Source organism: Anoplopoma fimbria, chromosome 4, assembly GCF_027596085.1.
Source record: "Anoplopoma fimbria isolate UVic2021 breed Golden Eagle Sablefish chromosome 4, Afim_UVic_2022, whole genome shotgun sequence".
NCBI classification, from domain to species: Eukaryota; Metazoa; Chordata; class Actinopteri; order Perciformes; family Anoplopomatidae; genus Anoplopoma; species Anoplopoma fimbria.
This window is the reverse complement of record NC_072452.1, coordinates 3,797,399-3,815,813: the sequence shown is the minus strand read 5'-3', so window position 1 is coordinate 3,815,813 and position 18,415 is coordinate 3,797,399. Positions and strand designations below refer to the sequence as shown.

The 18,415-nt window shown below is 38.6% G+C and overlaps 2 protein-coding genes across 2 annotated transcripts in view; both read right to left on the bottom strand.

The window, feature by feature from the left end:
* Positions 1–2,948, bottom strand: part of sil1 (SIL1 nucleotide exchange factor) — a 5,545-nt gene extending 2,597 nt beyond the window's left edge. Inside the window, exons 1-6 of the mRNA XM_054597663.1 lie at positions 2,778–2,948; positions 2,147–2,291; positions 1,906–2,011; positions 1,622–1,727; positions 682–768; positions 1–84 (exon numbers count right to left, since the gene is read on the bottom strand). The exon at positions 1–84 is cut by the window's left edge and continues 12 nt beyond it. Of these exons, the coding sequence (XP_054453638.1) occupies positions 1–84; positions 682–768; positions 1,622–1,727; positions 1,906–2,011; positions 2,147–2,291; positions 2,778–2,873 (624 nt within the window). The 5' untranslated portion in view covers positions 2,874–2,948. The remainder of the gene's footprint in view (positions 85–681; positions 769–1,621; positions 1,728–1,905; positions 2,012–2,146; positions 2,292–2,777) is intronic.
* Positions 2,949–6,058: 3,110 nt separating this feature from the next.
* On the bottom strand, positions 6,059–18,235 carry spdl1 (spindle apparatus coiled-coil protein 1). The gene is made up of 14 exons (XM_054597580.1): positions 18,163–18,235; positions 16,866–17,027; positions 15,708–15,884; positions 14,206–14,400; positions 13,859–14,008; positions 13,110–13,208; positions 12,523–12,633; positions 12,295–12,435; positions 11,934–12,025; positions 10,087–10,207; positions 9,100–9,169; positions 8,780–8,968; positions 7,769–7,838; positions 6,059–6,372 (listed from the first exon to the last, which is right to left on the bottom strand). The coding sequence occupies exons 2-14, from the start codon at positions 17,025–17,027 to the stop codon at positions 6,225–6,227; spliced, it is 1,725 nt and encodes a 574-aa protein (XP_054453555.1). The 5' UTR covers positions 18,163–18,235; the 3' UTR covers positions 6,059–6,224.
* Positions 18,236–18,415: the final 180 nt, after the last annotated feature.

Here is an 18,415-nt window from a genome sequence, read left to right as displayed (position 1 = left end):
ATACTCCAGCTCCAGCAGGAGGCTCAGCTTCTGCTCGGTGGTGCATTTGCTGCTGTTAAACTGGTCGAGCAGGCGCTTCATTATCTACACACCACCACAACACATAAAACAACTAAAATATATGATTGACAGTTGATTTCTAACATGTCAAAAACAAAAAAAAATCAATACCAGCGCTTGTGATGAAAGTCTTTTACTGTGAAGCAGTGATGAGTTTGCATCCTCAGATTACTAACATGTCCAACATGCAAGTCTCTGCTCAGAGCTGCTTTCTGACCCCGATGGAAAAGGTCAAACGTCTTAAGCATTACTTGTCCTCTCCGCCGAATGGTAGCTTTGTCATCATTACAGCAATAAAAGACGTATCATAGGCTCAAGTACATGATTGAAACTGTAACGCGTCCTATGACGATACTGGCACTTCTAATATTTTGATTGATTACACCTGCAACTACAAATGTTTTCACTATCAATTGGTCTGCTTATTATTTTTTTTCTAAATTCATCAATTCATCACATAAGGTGGACCAGCTACGTCGCTCCTCCGACTTTTAATCAGCTTAACTATTTCTGCCGTACCTGAAGGCCTAATTTCGTAAATGTGAAAACTTGAAAAAGTGGAATAGTTGGATTCCTCATGCAATACAACGCGTATAGCTAACTCAGACAACGATCACGTACCTGAACATCAGTCTCCACCAGCAGGTCCAGCTGAGCCATGTCTCTCCTGAGCTCCTCTAGGGGGCGGTACTTGGACGCCACAGAGTCCTACGAACACATGGCAAAGACAGGACACAAACAGCGCAGTGTAAGTGTGATACATTGTTTTACCAATGGGGCGGCTTGTCACATGGCAAAGACAGGACACAAACAGCGCAGTGTAAGTGTGATACATTGTTTTACTCATGTATAAAAAAGGGGGGGAAAATAGTATTGTAGTAGATATTTGGAGAAACAGACAGGAGCACCAGCATAGGAGCTAAAGCAATGTACTGTATTATATCACCTTAAAACAAAAACCATTCTATATCTGTTTATGTGGTCGCTGGTCTTCCGCTGCCTTGTCGGTTAGTTTATTTGTGTTATTGTGTGACTTTGCTAAATCCGAATGAATCCTTTAAAACATCAAAGTCACACAATAACCAACAAACTAACTAAAGGAGGAGGTTGTAGACCTGCAACCCCTGTTCTATGCAGGGTAAAATGATTAGGAGACCAGAGTCGTGTGGTTTTAAAGAGAGCATAGATGGTTGTAACGGCCTCAGTTATCTGTTGGAAAGGTCCGTCTGACAGCAAGGTAACAAAAGGTGTAAATATTCTGAATATAGCGACCACACTTTGGATTTCTTTGGGTGGTTAAAATATGTTTTGCCCCGTCCACAGCCGTACGTTGCTCTGTTCCTGTGCTGGTTCTCTTGTCTGTTCCTGTGCTGGTTCTCTTGTCTGTTCCTGTGCTGGTTCTCTTGTCTGTTCCTGTGCTGGTTCTCTTGTCTGTTCCTGTGCTGGTTCTCTTGTCTGTTTCTGCAAAACTGGGGGGTGTGCTGCCAGCTATCTACTGTAAGCCCACGTCAAATATAACAAAATATACCTTTAATCTAATATGGAATATGTGGAATGTTACCTGTTGGTGTGTATCTTTGCTCACTGGGTTCAGGTCCTCCTTCATCTTCTTCATGGCCCGTTTCAGCTCAACAGGACTGATCGTGGACTGATGCTCTTCTGTCTCTCTGCAAAGACAGACCTTCACTGCAGATCAAATATTTACATTTTGTTCCGCTTGATTCAAGAAAACAACTAAAGGCTGCAGTCACTGCTGCTTCTACAGAAGTATGAGAAAGGTGAAATGAACTACGTATTGAAATGACTCGATCTTAAAAGATAGGGATGTTTTTAATGGAGCCATACTTGTGTTCTTGTGTCCAATATTTAAGCTGCTCTTCTCCCAGTTTGACCTCCCTCTGACCGGTCTGCAGATTCAGCCTCACATGGGAACCTGCTGGCACTGCCTGGCCTGCACACACACACACACACACACACACACACACACACACACACACACACACACACACACACACACACAGTAAGTCTAAAACCAAAGAGTCTTTGTGAGTACGACAAAGTACCAGTACACCCTCCAGTACATTACCTGGTTTGAGCGTTTGCCAATCCTCCGTAGGTTGGACCACCTCCAAGTCTCCTTCATCTTCATCAACACTCACCTCTGCTTCTTCATCAGCACCTCCTCCCTCCCTTCCTTCTGTGTTCTCCACGACAGTCAATGCCCGGTCAGACTGCACACACACACACACACACACACACACACACACACACACACACACACACAGAGAGAAAACAACATCATCACTTTCTAGAAGTTTTGATACTAGCACAAAAAAACAACTATTTTCTTTTAATAAGACTATAATCATTATGCAAACTGGTTTTCTTTCCCTGCACTGGTCTTGGATCATGCAGTGCAGAAGACTGAACTTCCTACTCAGTGTTTGAAATCTTTCTGGCCCTTAGGACATACACATCATCCCATCATGGATGTGCCCAGCTGTCTCTTGCTGTTGCACAACACTGGTGACACAACTGGACTGAACTGTTCTTGGTAAACTCACCATCTTTGCAGCAACTTCCCCTTGTGTGATGAGGGGAACTCACCCAGAATGATCTCCAGGGGCTCAACCATCTCACCTTATTGCATGCTCTGTCCCCATCCCACACCTGATGTAATGGAATGACACATATCTACATATTACAATTTAACTCACCTTCTGTCCAAGAATGGTGTCTATCTGACAGCAGTGCAGCAGCAGCAGCAGCAAGAGGAAAGCAGCTCCTCTGGCGCGGCTGGATATCAGCTCCATGCTGCCTGGGACAGAAGAGAGAGCAGCGGTGGAGCCCGGGGACCGACAGAGAGCACCAGTATCCCTCCGCCACACTGCGCGTCAACCCGAGGATGACGTCAGCGTCTCCACTGAGCTCTCATTGGTCCACGTCGGTCTCGGAACGAACATTGCTGCCACCTGCTGGTGCGGAGTGGTATTAACACAATATGATATATTAACACAATATAATATATTAACACAATATTATATATTAACACAATATATATATTAACACAATATGATATATTAACACAATATGACAATATATATATATTAACACAATATGATATATTTAACATATGATATATTAACACAATATGATATATTAACACAATATGATATATTAACACAATATGATATATTAACACAATATGATATATTAATGATATATTAACACAATATGATATGATATATTTAACACAATATATATATTAACACAATATATATATTAACACAATATGATATATTAACACAATATAATATATATTAACACAATATGATATAACACAATATTATATATTAACACAATATGATATATTAACACAATATGATATATTAACACAATATATGTTAACACAATATGATATATTAACACAATATGATATATAACACAATATATACATTAACACAATATGATATATTAACACAATATGATATATTAACACAATATGATATATTAACACAATATGATATATTAACACAATATGATATATTAACACAATATGATATATTAACACAATATGATATATAACACAATATAATATATATTAACACAATATGATATATTAACACAATATGATACATTAACACAATATGATATATTAACACAATATGATATATTAACACAATATGATATATATACACAATATGATACACAATATATATTATAACACAATATGATATATATTAACACAATATATATATATATTAACACAATATGATATATTAACACAATAACACAATATGATATATTAACACAATATGATATATGATATATTAACACAATATGATATATTAACACAATATGATATATTAACACAATATGATATATTAACACAATATGATACATTAACACAATATATGTTAACACAATATGATATATTAACACAATATATGTTAACACAATATATATTAACACAATATGATGTATTAACACAATATGATATATTAACACAATATAATATATGATATATTAACACAATATGATATTAACACAATATGATATATTAACACAATATGATATATTAACATTAACACAATATGATATATTAACACAATATGATATATTAACACAATATATATTAACACAATATGATATATTAACACAATATGATATATTAACACAATATGATATATATTAACACAATATGATACATTAACACAATATGATATTTAACACAATATATACACAATATGATATATTAACACAATATGATATATTTAACACAATATGATATATTAACACAATATATGTTAACACAATATATATTAACACAATATGATATATTAACACAATATGATATATTAACACAATATGATATATTTACACAATATATGTTAACACAATATATATTTACACAATATGATATATTAACACAATATGATATATTAACACAATATGATATTAACACAATATGATATATTAACACAATATGATATATTAACACAATATGATATATTAAATGTAGCTCCTTTACATAAGTGAGGAACACTGTCGCGTGCCTGTAACTAGTTATTCAGTTAGGCTTAGAATGACGCATTTAGTTATGTACAGATATAAAACATAACCACCAAATGTTAATAAGTTTTCTGAATTTTAACCTTTTAAATACCAGTTTGTATATATTAAACCACTGTTGTGAAAAAAGATGCACTCATTTTGTGAAATAAATGTAATTCCCCATAGTATTTATTTAACAGCTTTTATGTCAATGATTAGCAAAACCGATGATTTTGATGCATATTTATTTTGATGCATGATTATTGCATGTATTTGCTTGCCTTGCATGGCAGCAGATGTAGGATTACATATGACATATGACATATGAGTGGACATGAGTTATAAGTATATTTTCGATGCCAGGGCCCTAGATTGAAAGCTTTATTCTTTCTATTTTGTATATGTGCACAAACAAGGAATTTTACTTTGGGCTTTTTTTTTGCATCTCTCATCTCTCTCAGAAATGGAAACAACAGCTGGGGACCAGGACAACAGCTGGGGACCAGGACAACAGCTGGGGACCAGGACAACAGAGCTGGATAGGTAGAGGTCAATAATAGACAGGGCTCTTATGTACACAAGTTGTGAACAGATGGGTGCAAATATAAATATTAGCTTGTAAAATATGTATAATAATCACCAATGACAAAAAATAAAATAAGAAATAAAACGGCTAAACTCAAGTCAAGTGGTCTGTAAGTGGTAAACAATACAAATATTGAATAGATAACATAAACTGGATGATAATGTGCATGTATGCATGTGTACTTTATATTGATGATGACAGATATGTCCATACAAACAAACTGTAAAATTAGAATCTAGGATGGCAGGTGTGCACATACTGGTGTCAGAGGGTTATGGGCTGTGTATGACTGATACACTGTCAATTAACGGTCCTACTGAGTGAAGGCTTGTGGGAAGAAACTGTGACGTTGTTTTGGCGTAGTGTTCTGTAGCGCCTCCTGGAGGGGAGACGCTGAATCAGGTCGTCCAGTCTGTTGTCGTCTGATTGGTCCAGACCACACACTGATGAGCAACCTAGATTACTGCGCAGCTGGACTGGAGGAGTAGCACTATGTCTGAAGAGGCTTCATAGCAAAGGGGGTGAATACATATGCACACACAACCTTTTTTTTTAATAAATAAGTTTTTTATAAATAACTTTATAAATCATTTTTATTTTAACTGAACTATTTAAATTCCAGCTTGTAATGCTAGACGGGTGAATACTTTTGCAAGGCACTGCACTTGACATATGATATATATATATATATATATCATTCAATTTAATTCATTGAAATTTCAAGTAGCCCAAGCTCAACATTATTATGGAATTTATTTAAGATAACTCATATTATTGCAATTCTAAAAGGGGAATTGAAGTCAATAGATTAATATTCATGTGTTTCAGAAAACTGAACAAAGAATATTGTATAATGCTTAAAACTTTGAATACTTTATTATTTCAACATATTGACAGTGTAGAGCAAATACAATGAAGTCAGCAGAAAAAGAATGGGAATTTAGTAAAATATAGAAGTATTTAAATGAAAGCTATTTCCAAAGACATTACATCATATGTATATACAGACAGACACAGCTGAGTGCTACTGCTGAGCACACTGGTCCTCCATGGTTCTTTGAGAGCTGACATGGATGGCCTCCACTGTTCTGGGTTTCTTTCTTTTCTCCACTTTCTTGTTCTGCAACTGGTTCCTTTCCATCGCCTCGTCTTTACAGTCAGTCACAGGAGGGCTGAGGGAAGGATCACAAACACACAAACCAATCACTCCATGATATACGACATTCATTTAACACACGCTTGTCATTCGTCTCTTTTTACTTTTGGTCTAGATCTACAGTGTTTCCCCACCAAGAAGGTATTCACATGTCGTGTTTCTGGTGCTTATTGCACACCAAATGTCATTTCATGCAATAAAAAAACCTTTCAGAATTGTGATCATTCTTTGGAAATTTTGCAGTCAACAATGAGTGTCTGACCAGTTAAATATTCATGCTCATTTAAAGGTTCCCTGAGGACTTTTAGAACTCTATTACCTCTATACAGCTGTTGTTTCATTATGATGGATGGGTTTTGATGGGTACCAAAACCCATTATTCAATGTTCAATGGGCACTGGTGCTGCATTCAAAGACTGGAGTATTGATAAGCTCCAATGTATCTGTACTTTTTAATGTTTTGTCGTCTTTTATTACGACGCTGCAGCCTCAGTACTCCATCTTTTATAAACTTCACTCAGAATGTTTTACTTCATGGACATTTTTAATTTGTTACTGAGTTTATATTGTGACTTTACTGTTGCTGCTCTAGAAATAACATTTGGTTTTTATCTCAAATATAAATAAATTCTAATCCTGTTCTGAATTAATAATCTTTTATAGAATATGTTAAAAAGCAATTACTTTGTAGTGCAAAAGAACCGACAAGAGTATCAATAAAGAACCAAACAGATTAGGACTAACGAGTAAGAAGAGTTGATAAAATCCTAACGATACCCATCCCTAAGGGGTTCCCTGTTCAGTTTCTTCATACATGCGCACCAGGACGCACATGCACGTGTACATGGGTGACATGATACACATGGTGCTTTTGCGGTATGCCAATGTCCCTTCACTTCTCTCACTCGTGTCTCTTCCTCACGTCTTGGCTCCTTACATCCTCGATGGTTCCACTGCAACAGTCTTAAGCGACGTCTGTAACTTTTGACGCTCTTCAGACTGCGTGCAATATGTTGAGAGGCTGCATGTATACGTCATGTTTTATTTGGCTTCAATTCATTGTGTTGAAATTTTGGAAATCCAGATGTTAAAAGGACTATTTTGTCAAATCCCCGTCGATAAAAAATGCTACAGTGCTAAGTATGTCTTGTGTATTATGCTAAGTATGACAATGATGTATTATTTATATAGAAAGAGTCATCATGAATGCAAAGTCCATGGAGAGAAATGACATGGACCTCACTGGTGCCTCCAACTGACGTGAACAGAAGTGAAGCATGAGAACCACCGGGCTAGATCACCTTCAAGTGGCTACTAGACAGACTCAGCAGCACGAGAATAACAAACTCATTTAAGTGTTCTGTACGCTTCCAAGGCCACAAAATGTCCGGACACCTGGCACATGTACTGACCTGGGGTTGAGAATCACAACAGGCTCCTCTCCACTGATTTTCACACACTTTGCAGGCTGTGGCTGAGGCTCTGAACCAAAACACAACAATGGCAAAGTGATTAAACGGTGCTACATCACATCACATAAATATCTCTTATAACCTTCAAAGCAATGAACCGACGTCATCAGCACAATGTGAGGACGTTGGTGCTGGCGTTCAGTCATAGATATGACGAGATCTACTGAAAGCTCATCCTGTCTTGTTGTACAACTTGTCCCACATGGAGAGGTGATAGTGATTCGCTGAGGGCCCGCTGGGACCCCCAGAGCTTGCTGAATGGGACTTGCTCCAGCTAACCGCTAAGTGAAGCTCTGTCTCCCCGTACGGCTGTGGACAGGGGCAGCAACAAAACATACATTAGCCACTTTAGAAAATTCTCTATCAGTTTAAGTGGACGCTATTTTAAAGAATATTTTCACTGCCTTACCGGGCCATCAGACAGCCCCTTCCAACTGGGAGCTGACACTGTTATCTATGGTCTCTTTAAAGCCACATGACTCCTTTGACAAAAACAGTAACTTTACTTTTGTCATTTTGATTTTTTTGGTGTAATTGTGTGACTTTGATGTTTAAAAGGGTTAGTAATGATTCACCAAAATGACACAATAACACAAATTGAGCGATCGAGGCAGCGGCTGACCATCAACTCCTGTGTGTAGAGGTCAAATGTTTTTTGGGCAATAAGCGATGGATATAATGACACTGATTTTTTGTTTTCGGTGGCTACAATACATTGTATTGCTGCCCCCATCCACAGCAGTGCATGGCTTTGCTCCCATGCCGTTACTCCTGCCTGTTTCTCTCAACCGGCGGAGTTCCGACTGCCATCTGCTGTAGGTGATCATTGACTATGGATAAGTACTTAATACAACCCCGCTTCAATGTGCACTGTGTATTCCTTATGTAGCGTAACTGGACTCGGTTTTAATTCAATTGTCCCTCTTGTGGCAGCAACTCCAATGAGCACACCTTGTTTGGAGCTAGCTGCCTCAGCTGTGTGAGAAGTATCCGCTTCAGGATCGGCAGTCTTGGTGGCATTCGTGACATCCATCTTCACAAGGACCTGCTCTCCCTCGTCAAGCGTTGTTTTCTCAGAGGAGGGCGTGATGTCAAAAGGAAACTTCTCTTTCCTTTTCTTCTGGATCAGATTCTTTTTGCATCTAGAGACAAAAATCACAATGTTACAGGCATACAATGACACAAAATATACTTGCATCCATGTCATCCATAACTCCAGACACACACAAGTCAGGACCAATGAGCAGAAATGTGTTCAGTGTTACTCTCATTACCTTTTGGTTCATACTTGTGCTGCAGCTCCTCTACTTGTAGCTGCAGTCTGATGTTGTCACTCTGAGTCTGTTGCAGGGAACGAAAATATACAAAGTGTTTCTGAAACTCAATGTTATGTTGCGTCTCGCAAGAAGTTCATTATTGTTGGCAGTATTAATTATTGTCAACTACCATAGTCACCAACTAAAGCTTAGAGCTAAAGCAGTGCTTCAAAATGGTTGGGCATTACTACTTCTGACGCCTCCCGAGTCACGATGTTTCAGTTGTTGTGTTTTGTAATATGATATCATGGATCTTTGTGTATCTTGTGATGTACGTTGCAGGCAGAAATACTTACTGTCTGTAGAGTTGCTAGACAGAACAGACAGGTGAACTTAACACGTTCACTCCCCAGACCGGGCTACTCGAAGGTGTGCTGCTGATGAATTGTTTCCATCACCTCGAACATGTGCTCACAGCTCACTGAACTACAATGCTGCCCTCTCTTGTTTTGGAAATCTGTGACCTCCCTTTGCAGCTTACTACGGAAGCCCCGAGAGTCAAGTGATAAGGAAACATTTATGGTAATCCATTTAACCCATAAATTTAATCCAAATTGTTGCTGCAAAAGAAAGCTCCCAAGATAATGTGTGTTAGCAAGTTATGTAAATTAAAACTCACCGGGAAGAAAATTACAAAAATGTTCCTGGCAATTGAATTTTTGAACAATTACATTTCTTTTTTTTTTTTTTTTTTAAAGGAATTGAGAGATTGTCGTGGCCACCTAGGAGATTGTTCAATTCAAATTAGATTTAGAAAATTGATCAACAGAATTGTATTTTCCCCACTTGCCTCTCAGGGCTTCCATATATTTGCATATTTGTGTTAGAATATTTATATCCATTGGATGGTACTAGTAGCGCAAGTGTTGCTTCCAGTTGCATTTCCAGGTGAGCGTGAGGTTCAGAATGTTTGCAGGAAACTTTGGCAGTCAGAACTGTTACCTGCTTGAGGAGACGTCCAGAGGAGAAGAGCTTTCTCTCCAGCTCTAAAGCCCTCTGGCTCTCGGACAAAGATTTCATCCTCTGCAGGGAAAGCTCGTCTCCCAGACGCTCTGCATCCTTACTGACAACGCACACACACACACACACACACACGCACACGCACACACACACACACAAAAGCACAATTCAAGTTAACCAGGGACCACATGGACATTTTTTTCTGTAAATCATAATTCCTACACCACAGTTGCAAAGCTACTTATGTAACAACAGTTAATAAGCGTCATCTCTTATGTTTCTCTCCTGAATGTGTATGTGGGGGAAACATCTTTATTCCAGTGCCACCATATAGTTTTGCATCAAGGCAGTTTCACATCACTTCTCTAGTCTTCATCAAGGTGTTACGGTCTACCAGGGGATTTAGAAATCTAAATGGTATGATTTTCAGTACCGTCAAACATACAGACGCTCCTCTTGCCATAAACACATAGAACTTTATCTGAGAGGACTTATTACTTCTTGATCAAGTTAAGAAGAAACAGCAGGAGAACTTCAAAGTCTTAAAGCCAATCCCATTTGTGTTTTTTTTACTTCTACCCCTTTTTAAAAAAAAAAAATGCACCTCGCTATTCGACTTCGTGGTTGAAATCTTCCCATGTGAAATAGGAAAACCCTTTGAGGCTTTGATACGTCGTCAGTCGTCTACACGTCTACGCAAAGCCACTTCATGACAGAATAGTGGTGCTGTTGGTCAGCAATCCGTGCTCATAGCCTGCCTGAGGTGAGGTAACAAACGCAGCAACTTTGATGCTGGACTTGGAAATCAGCTTTAAACAATGTTGTAACATTAGCCAGATTAGCATTATCAGCATACTAGCGATCTCGTGCTTCTTATACAAAAAAGGTCTAGAATACATTAAAAAAAAAGGACATAAAACAATTTCATCATCATTTTTAGAAAAGTTTGTAACTTTCATAACACTCTTTCTTAGAAACCAGCAACTAACAGAGCCGCTGCAGATGAATCATTCAAAAATAATAACTTGAATCTGAAATGGGAAGTCTTTGTGGGGAAACCATGAGGGATGAAAGCACTAATCAGGCGCATTTTCCCTAATGTGTAAACTATACGATATGCAGAGAGTCCCAAGCTGTACAATGTAATAACAGACGACATTGCCGCAGTAAACTACATCAAAACAAGACCTCTCAAAGGCTGGATTTATTTCCGACTGTGCAAACAAACTGGATCCCATCAGCTGTTTTGCTGTTTTGTTTTATAGCGATTCCAGATGGCTTTCAAGTGGGAAGGTTTTATCCAAAGTGTTAAAAGCTGCGGGATTATATCAGAATTTAATTTGAGGAAGAGGGTGATGAACTTCCTCATATATGTAATAATAACAACTTCCTTAATGTTTCAAACAAAGTCTACAGGAGTTTGCACAAAGGACATGTCAGGGTGTTTTTGTGGGTGCATGTAGGTGTAGATGGTTTTTTTTTTTTTACACAAATACCAACATGTACAGTAAACCCAGGTGAAATGTCGGGAAGGTATAACATTTTAAAATATAAAATACCGCCCAAGCCTTCTGTATACCATTTCTCTAGTTGGCTTGTAGTCTTTTGTGTGTCGTCTCCGCCGTCCTCTTCTTTGTGGCAATTTATGAAAACTACACGTTGACCGCACCGCAGTGGTCTTTAGGCGTCAAATACTTTTGGCGGCGTTAAACGTGATTGCTGCTAGACAACAGTTAAATAATAGATGTAACGAACCAAACTGTTTGAGAAAGTGAGGTACGGTTTAACCCAAATGTGTGGTGATGCACGGCGAGGCGGGTTCAACTCACACAGCGTTGGTGAGCTTCATTTGGAGCAGGTCAGTGTAGTAGGTTACATCGTGGCAACCACTTTCTGCTGGAGCAGGATTCACTTGCAGAGACTTCAACATCACACACACACACACACAGACAGACACACATTAATGTAATGTAATAATAATAATCCTTATCCTTGCATGGTAATCCATCCTCCAGGTGTCAGATGATAGATTGTATTTGTGTTATCATTACGACATTTTTATAAACACTTTGTTGTTGATAAGCTGAAATATTTCCATAAGTAAAGTTCTTTCTTATTACTTTTTGCACAGCATCTGTCCATTTGATTTTCACTGCTGTGATATAAAACGTCTAGGTTTTAAGCACTCACCTCCACTTTCTCTAGTCTCTGCAGTTTAGTGATTAGATTTTGGATCTCTCCATTTTTCTCAAAGAGCATGGACTGGAGTCTCTCCATCTGAGCAGGATCAGCCCTGGAACACTGGAGCTGCATCAGACTGGCTATCTGGGCCTGCACAACACATGCACATCCCCGCGGTCATTGGAGCTAGGAGCATAAAACAGGGCGTGTTCATTGCCCCCCCACGACAGACTGTACCTTCATGCGCTGCAGATGCTGTTTGCTGAAGGCGTGTTGTTTCTGCAGTGAATGATACTGGACCCTCATACTGATCAGCTGTCTCTCCATCTGAGCGCGCCGATCCTCCAGCTGCAGGAGAGAAAAAAAAGAAGTCATTTTGCACAATGATTTACGCTGGGTCTTTGCATTGCGTAAAAATGTTTTACCTTGTGTGCCAAAATGTTTCGACGCATGATGATGTTCTCAACGGTATAATGTTGGGTAGAAGAGTTAACCATAACTAACATTTAACGGATAGTGCTGATATTTATGAAGTGGGGTTGTTAATGTACACTCTCTTCAAACATACAAAAGACTCCCTGGACAAAAACAGTAATTCCACCACACATAACATGGAAGTTGTTATAAAATAACGGTTTTGTGAAGGGAGTCTTGTGGCTTTTTAGGCAAGGTACAGCAGTTCAATTATTCTCAATACAGCATGCAGTTAAACGGCATATTGACTTCCTTAGGTGTCTAAAGTACGTTTAGCTTTATTTTTCTACGTCAGCAAAGACGGAGCATTCCTTGCTGTTTTATCGTTGGTAGCTCAGATTGGTTTTCACCTCTGCGAACAGAGAGTTCCCTTTGCTGTTGGGATCCTGGGCCTGCTGTAGAAACTGCTCCAACTGGATCTGAAGGTCCCGGTTCGCCTCACGAGATTTCTGCAGAGACAGATAGACGCAAAGGTACAGCATGAGCTCACAGACATAAATAGACATAGGGACAAGGAGATGCACAGACCGTGTGTTCACATGCACTTAAGTCATCTGGCTACACTCAGATGAAGGGAGAGACCATTTCACGTTGTGTAAAGGCAGTTTCTGTCTAACTGCTGCTGCTTCCCAGCCACTGTTGTATGAAGCAAATTTGTGAATTCATCCTTCAACTCTATTTCCAGCAGACAGAGGAAGAAAAATACTCTCTAGACATTACGGTTGTGAATGGAATGAAAGAACGCTGTAATTAAAAGGTGACAAAAAAAAAAATCTTCAAAGTGCTGCCACAGTACCAATGCATCCTTGAATTCTAAATCATTTTAACAAAGTCAGGCTAAAACAGAGTACCACAAAGCAGTTTCTAGAAGTCTATGTACCCTTTTACATAGCCACGCTGTTCTGTATTAAAAAGGTGGGGACGTAGAATGTGGAGCACTGAAGCTCTGCCGCTAAACCGCCAGCAGAGGTAGTCCAGAGACAAACTGACTGTGTTAAAGGAACAGCAGGCATGGTGGGTGTTGATAGAACCTGATGACCAAAAATGTGAAAGCGAACACAAGCACTAAAAGGACCAAAGCTGATGTTGGTATGTGTACCTCTAAAGCATTAAACAAGGAAACGGCCTCCTTCTCTCGCTCCTCTTTCTCCTCAGTCATGTGCTCCAGGTGGCGCTGTAGGCTGCTATTGGTCAGCTCCAGCTGCTGCTGTTTGTACTGGGATTCCTGCAGTGTCTGCTCCAACTCCATCTGATAGACATGACCGTAGAAAGTAGAAAGGAAACGACACCATGTAGAACACGCTGATATGAGACTTGGAAAAAAAAGCTGCAGCCGATTAGAAGAAGTTTAGGGTTGCAGAATGGAGGGGATTCATATTACATGCTCACTGAATAACAATACAAAAAGAGATCAAACTCATTTACTCCAGATATACCGGGTTTCACCTTAATGTTCTCCAGCTCCATGATCTTCATCTGCACCTCCATCATCTCAGATGTCATGGAGCTCTGGCTGTGTTCATTGAGAGCTCGCAGCTCCTCCGTCTTGTTATTCAGAGTCTCAGTCTGCACCTCAAGTTTGTGTTTCAGCTGCTGCTCATTCAGCTTGGATTCCTCAAGAGCGGACTGATAACCCAGCATCTGGGACAACATACAGGACAAACGTTACGCAAAACTGTAGGGAACACAGGGTTTCCCCATTAATTACCTAGACTGTGGCAGCCCGCCATAGTCTATTTTAACCATCCATAGGACCATAATTATCCCAAAATATTGACATTATTTAACAGGGTGGCAGGCTGGCTCTCCCGGATGCATTTATTCCTCAGTGGCCTCGCAGCTCTTGCCGTGTCACAGCACCCCAATGCCCCAAATGTTGCGCTTTCAAGGGCCGGCCGTTAACTCAGTGCTTGCTGTGCCCCCCTCGACCAGCAGGGAGCGACGGGGTCCCCTGTTCCTGGTGCAGCTCCTGGGCGATGTCAGCAAGCCCACCAGACCCCTCTTTAAAACACAGACCCTGTCTGGTTTACCATTCGTGAGTGTGACTTTTTTTTGCCGTGTCATGACCATTTATATTCACACAACCATGATTTATGATTACATTATTTATTAGAGCACATTTTTAAAATACTCAGCTTCAAGTTTATGCTCTGCATTAGAAATGCGTGGCCCATTTACGGTAAGCCTTTATTACTGGATTATAATTATTGATGTAATAATATGTCTTATCACTTTAATGTTGCTCATTTTAACTACTTTATAATTAGGCTATATACTACTTATAGTCTGAATCTGCAAAGTAGCCTAACTAGTTACTAAAACTGTCAAATAATGTCGTGAGGTTAACAATATATTATTTCTCTCTGAGATGTAATAAAATTAAATGGAAATACTCGAAGTAAAGTAGGCTACAAGTACCTCAGAATTGTACTTAAGTACAATACTTCAGTGTAAATGTACTGTGTCGTTATGAACCCAGACAGGACGGTATTTTGTTCTGGGACCACAACATTTACAAAGCAGCAATAAGTTATTTTGCACATTACCGCTATCAAACTTGCATGATAATACCATAATGTGTTTGAGTTTGGTTTAATCATAATAGACTACCACTATCGATCATATCTAAAGGTTTGAGTATACCTTAATGTTTGAAACTTACATGAATGACATCTGCATTCTTCATTTATGTTAATTTAGAGTGGTTGGAATGGTTAATTATATACAGTTTGATTTACTATATGACCAATGGTTTTAAAAAAAAAAACCTGAAGCATGCTGAGTCAGGGTTTTTTTGTGGGACAGAATGACAGAGCATGAGCCATCATCAATGTTATCAGCAACTCCTATGCTTTTTGTACAATGACATTTATTAATGTCTGCAGTGAAAAAGGCCTTTAATGAGGGGTTGTTTAAAGACCAGACAAGAGGAGACCAAGACTTGTTACCTTCTTGTTGAGCTCATTGAGGGCTGTGCTGTGGCTCCTCTCTAGATGTACTTGTTGTTCCTCAAGCTGCTCTCTCTGCTGGTTCTTCACAAAGTCGTGGTCTGACTGCAGTGAGTCAAGCATCCGAGTCTTTAACCCCACTTCTTTCTGAAGGGAGTGCTTTTCTTGCTCAAGGGCCTTTGACACAGAAAACAGGTGTAGAAGTTTGAAACAATTCAGAATAATCCACAGTGTAAGCATTTGTAAGTGAAAAATGGTGGGATAATGTTGAAAAACAATTGAGCACACCAGTGCAAAGGACAGGAACCAGTTCTAAATGCTTAAGTGCCCAGTCATTTTAAGGTTTGTTCTACCAACCCTAAAATGACCAATGAGTCAGACTAATGAGTCAGACCAGCAGCAGTGGATAGTAATATTCATTTTAATTACAATTGAGATTTGTTTCAAGTTTGATAAATTCTATTGCTTTTTTGTTTTTTATTAAATTACTGTAATATTTTTTAGTTCTTACTAAGAAAAAATAAACTATAATTGTATCGATTAACCGCCCAATAACAATATTTTTCTTCCAATTAAAAAAGTGTAATGTTAGCACTCGGTCCATACAATCTAAATGTACTCAGCAGTTATATACATTTCAAAAAACGTACAAATAAATAATATATTTTGTGTTAACTATGCAACTGACCAAGGGCTGTATGGTCCGTGTACGTTTTATTGGTTTGTCTAATACTACAATTCAGCCAGCACAAGCCACAGCGTCAGCCACCCTTATAATGTGCACTGGAACACTTACTACTGAATTTAGATAACATGCTAAAACCCATACCCTTATATTCAAAAGGCAAAAAGCATTTGTAGACTCTACGTTGTTTGAAAGGCATGCAGTCATGAAGCACAATGCATGGCTTTCCGTTCTTAGGTTCCAAATACAGTAAGTGCATTATTCAATAATCTCCTAGTTAGGTCAGTTTGTCCCTGCATTTTATGCTTACATTTTTTTTTATAAAAAGATAAAAAGAGACTGTCAGACGGTTAACAGTTCGGTTCTGGGCTAGTTGCAGAAGTTTAAAAAAAAAAAACTGGTATCTGAAAACATACAAGTGAAAGCAAAGCAGGCTAGTTACCATAAGTTGCTGTGTTTTGTGGGTATCATACCTCCAGTGCGTTGGTCATCTCCACTCTCTGTTCGTCCAGTCTGTTCTGCATTTCCATCTGCTGGTTGAGGAGATCCAAACCAGCTTTGGCGGCCTGATGGACCTGCTCCTCTCTCTCCCTCAACTGGCTCCTCAGTCGCTGCATCTCCTGTTCTGCTGCCATCTGGAGAGTGGTGGGGGAAAGGGGTGTTTGTAAAACCTTTCTCTATTGCTTCCAGTGCAATGCTCTCTGCAATACAGCACATGCCTCACAAATGGAAGGGAATGATGATTTTTGTGGATTTGTCATATATGAGGATAACATTTACCACTTTGATATGACAAAAAAAAAATGAGGAAAGGGCGTATATCATAAATCTATTAATTATTCTTGCCACATTTTATATACATAAATGTAAATTTACAAGCCGAAGGCCTATTTTTTGTCTTTTTTTACAAAGAGTTTGAATTATATTTAAAAAACATTAACTACTGCAACAATAAAAAAGCTAATAAAACAAGGATGTCATGCATTGCCTTCAATACATGTTTGTAATTATACGATCAGGATTTGTGCCTTAGTGTCCTTTTTAAAAAAACAACATTATTTATTTATGTTTTTCTATTTTAATTTTGTTTCTGTCTTTCCTTCTCTCCCCCTGGCATGTAAGTTTGAATACATGTATTAAGCTGTCTCTTATTGACATTTTGTAAACTTGTACATGTGAAATTGTTCAATTAGAAAATAAAAATAAAATAATAAAAATAATTACCACTTTGCTTCTGGAGAGATATATTACATATAGTTTCTTTTTTAGTTTAGTTTATTTGCACAATTGAAACATAACAAATAACATTGATTAATGATATTACAGTGCCACTGGGCTTATTTGAGTCTCCACCTATATAATATTTTTTAAAAATCACAACACTATAACGAATACAAAAAGAAAATACATATGGTATGAAATATTAAATATGTATACTTTCAGAGTTGTGTGTGTTATTAGTCATTTGGTCAACTCAATGTAATATTTCTATTTGAATGTTTGAGGTATTTCCATTGTGCATCATCCTCCATAGATCAGATGGCAGTGTGGATAATGCTCCCTGTGACGTCACGCCCCCACAGATCACGTGGGTGCTGCTGGTTTGGTTTTAGTGAAATGAAGCCGCTGAAACCACACAGAGCGGACTGGTCTGACGCACAGACAACGACAGCCTCCGTAACTCCAGAGAGCATTTGTTGTATTTGTAACGACCGTGTCTCTGAATGACTTCTAAGAATAAGAAATGAATGCATTTAGTTCCAACGTTACCTTCTCACCGAGGTCAGCGCCAAACCGCTTCAGGTTTGAATTCAGCTCTAACGAACTATCGCGATAGCTTGCTTTAACGAGAGTCGGTTCTGATTGGCCCAGCAGGCTGTCTGACGCGTCACAGCGGCCGCGACGAGGCTGTCCCATTTCCGGTGTTTTGTTTAGTGTTTTTGCCATGACATGAGATATGACTTTATATTTCAGTACATTATTATTATTTGTTTCATCCCACGTAGAACATTTTGGTATAAAA

Excerpts from the sequence above, each read along its gene's own strand:
- spdl1 (XM_054597580.1), bottom strand. The coding sequence starts at position 17,027 with ATGGCAGCAGAACAGGAGATGCAGCGACTGAGGAGCCAGTTGAGGGAG. Across the intron at positions 12,026-12,294 it reads AGAGACTAGAGAAAGTGGAG|TCTCTGCAAGTGAATCCTGC; the intron begins GTGAGTGCTTAA and ends GTGATGTTGAAG. Across the intron at positions 6,373-7,768 it reads GTTGTGATTCTCAACCCCAG|CCCTCCTGTGACTGACTGTA; the intron begins GTCAGTACATGT and ends TCCTTCCCTCAG.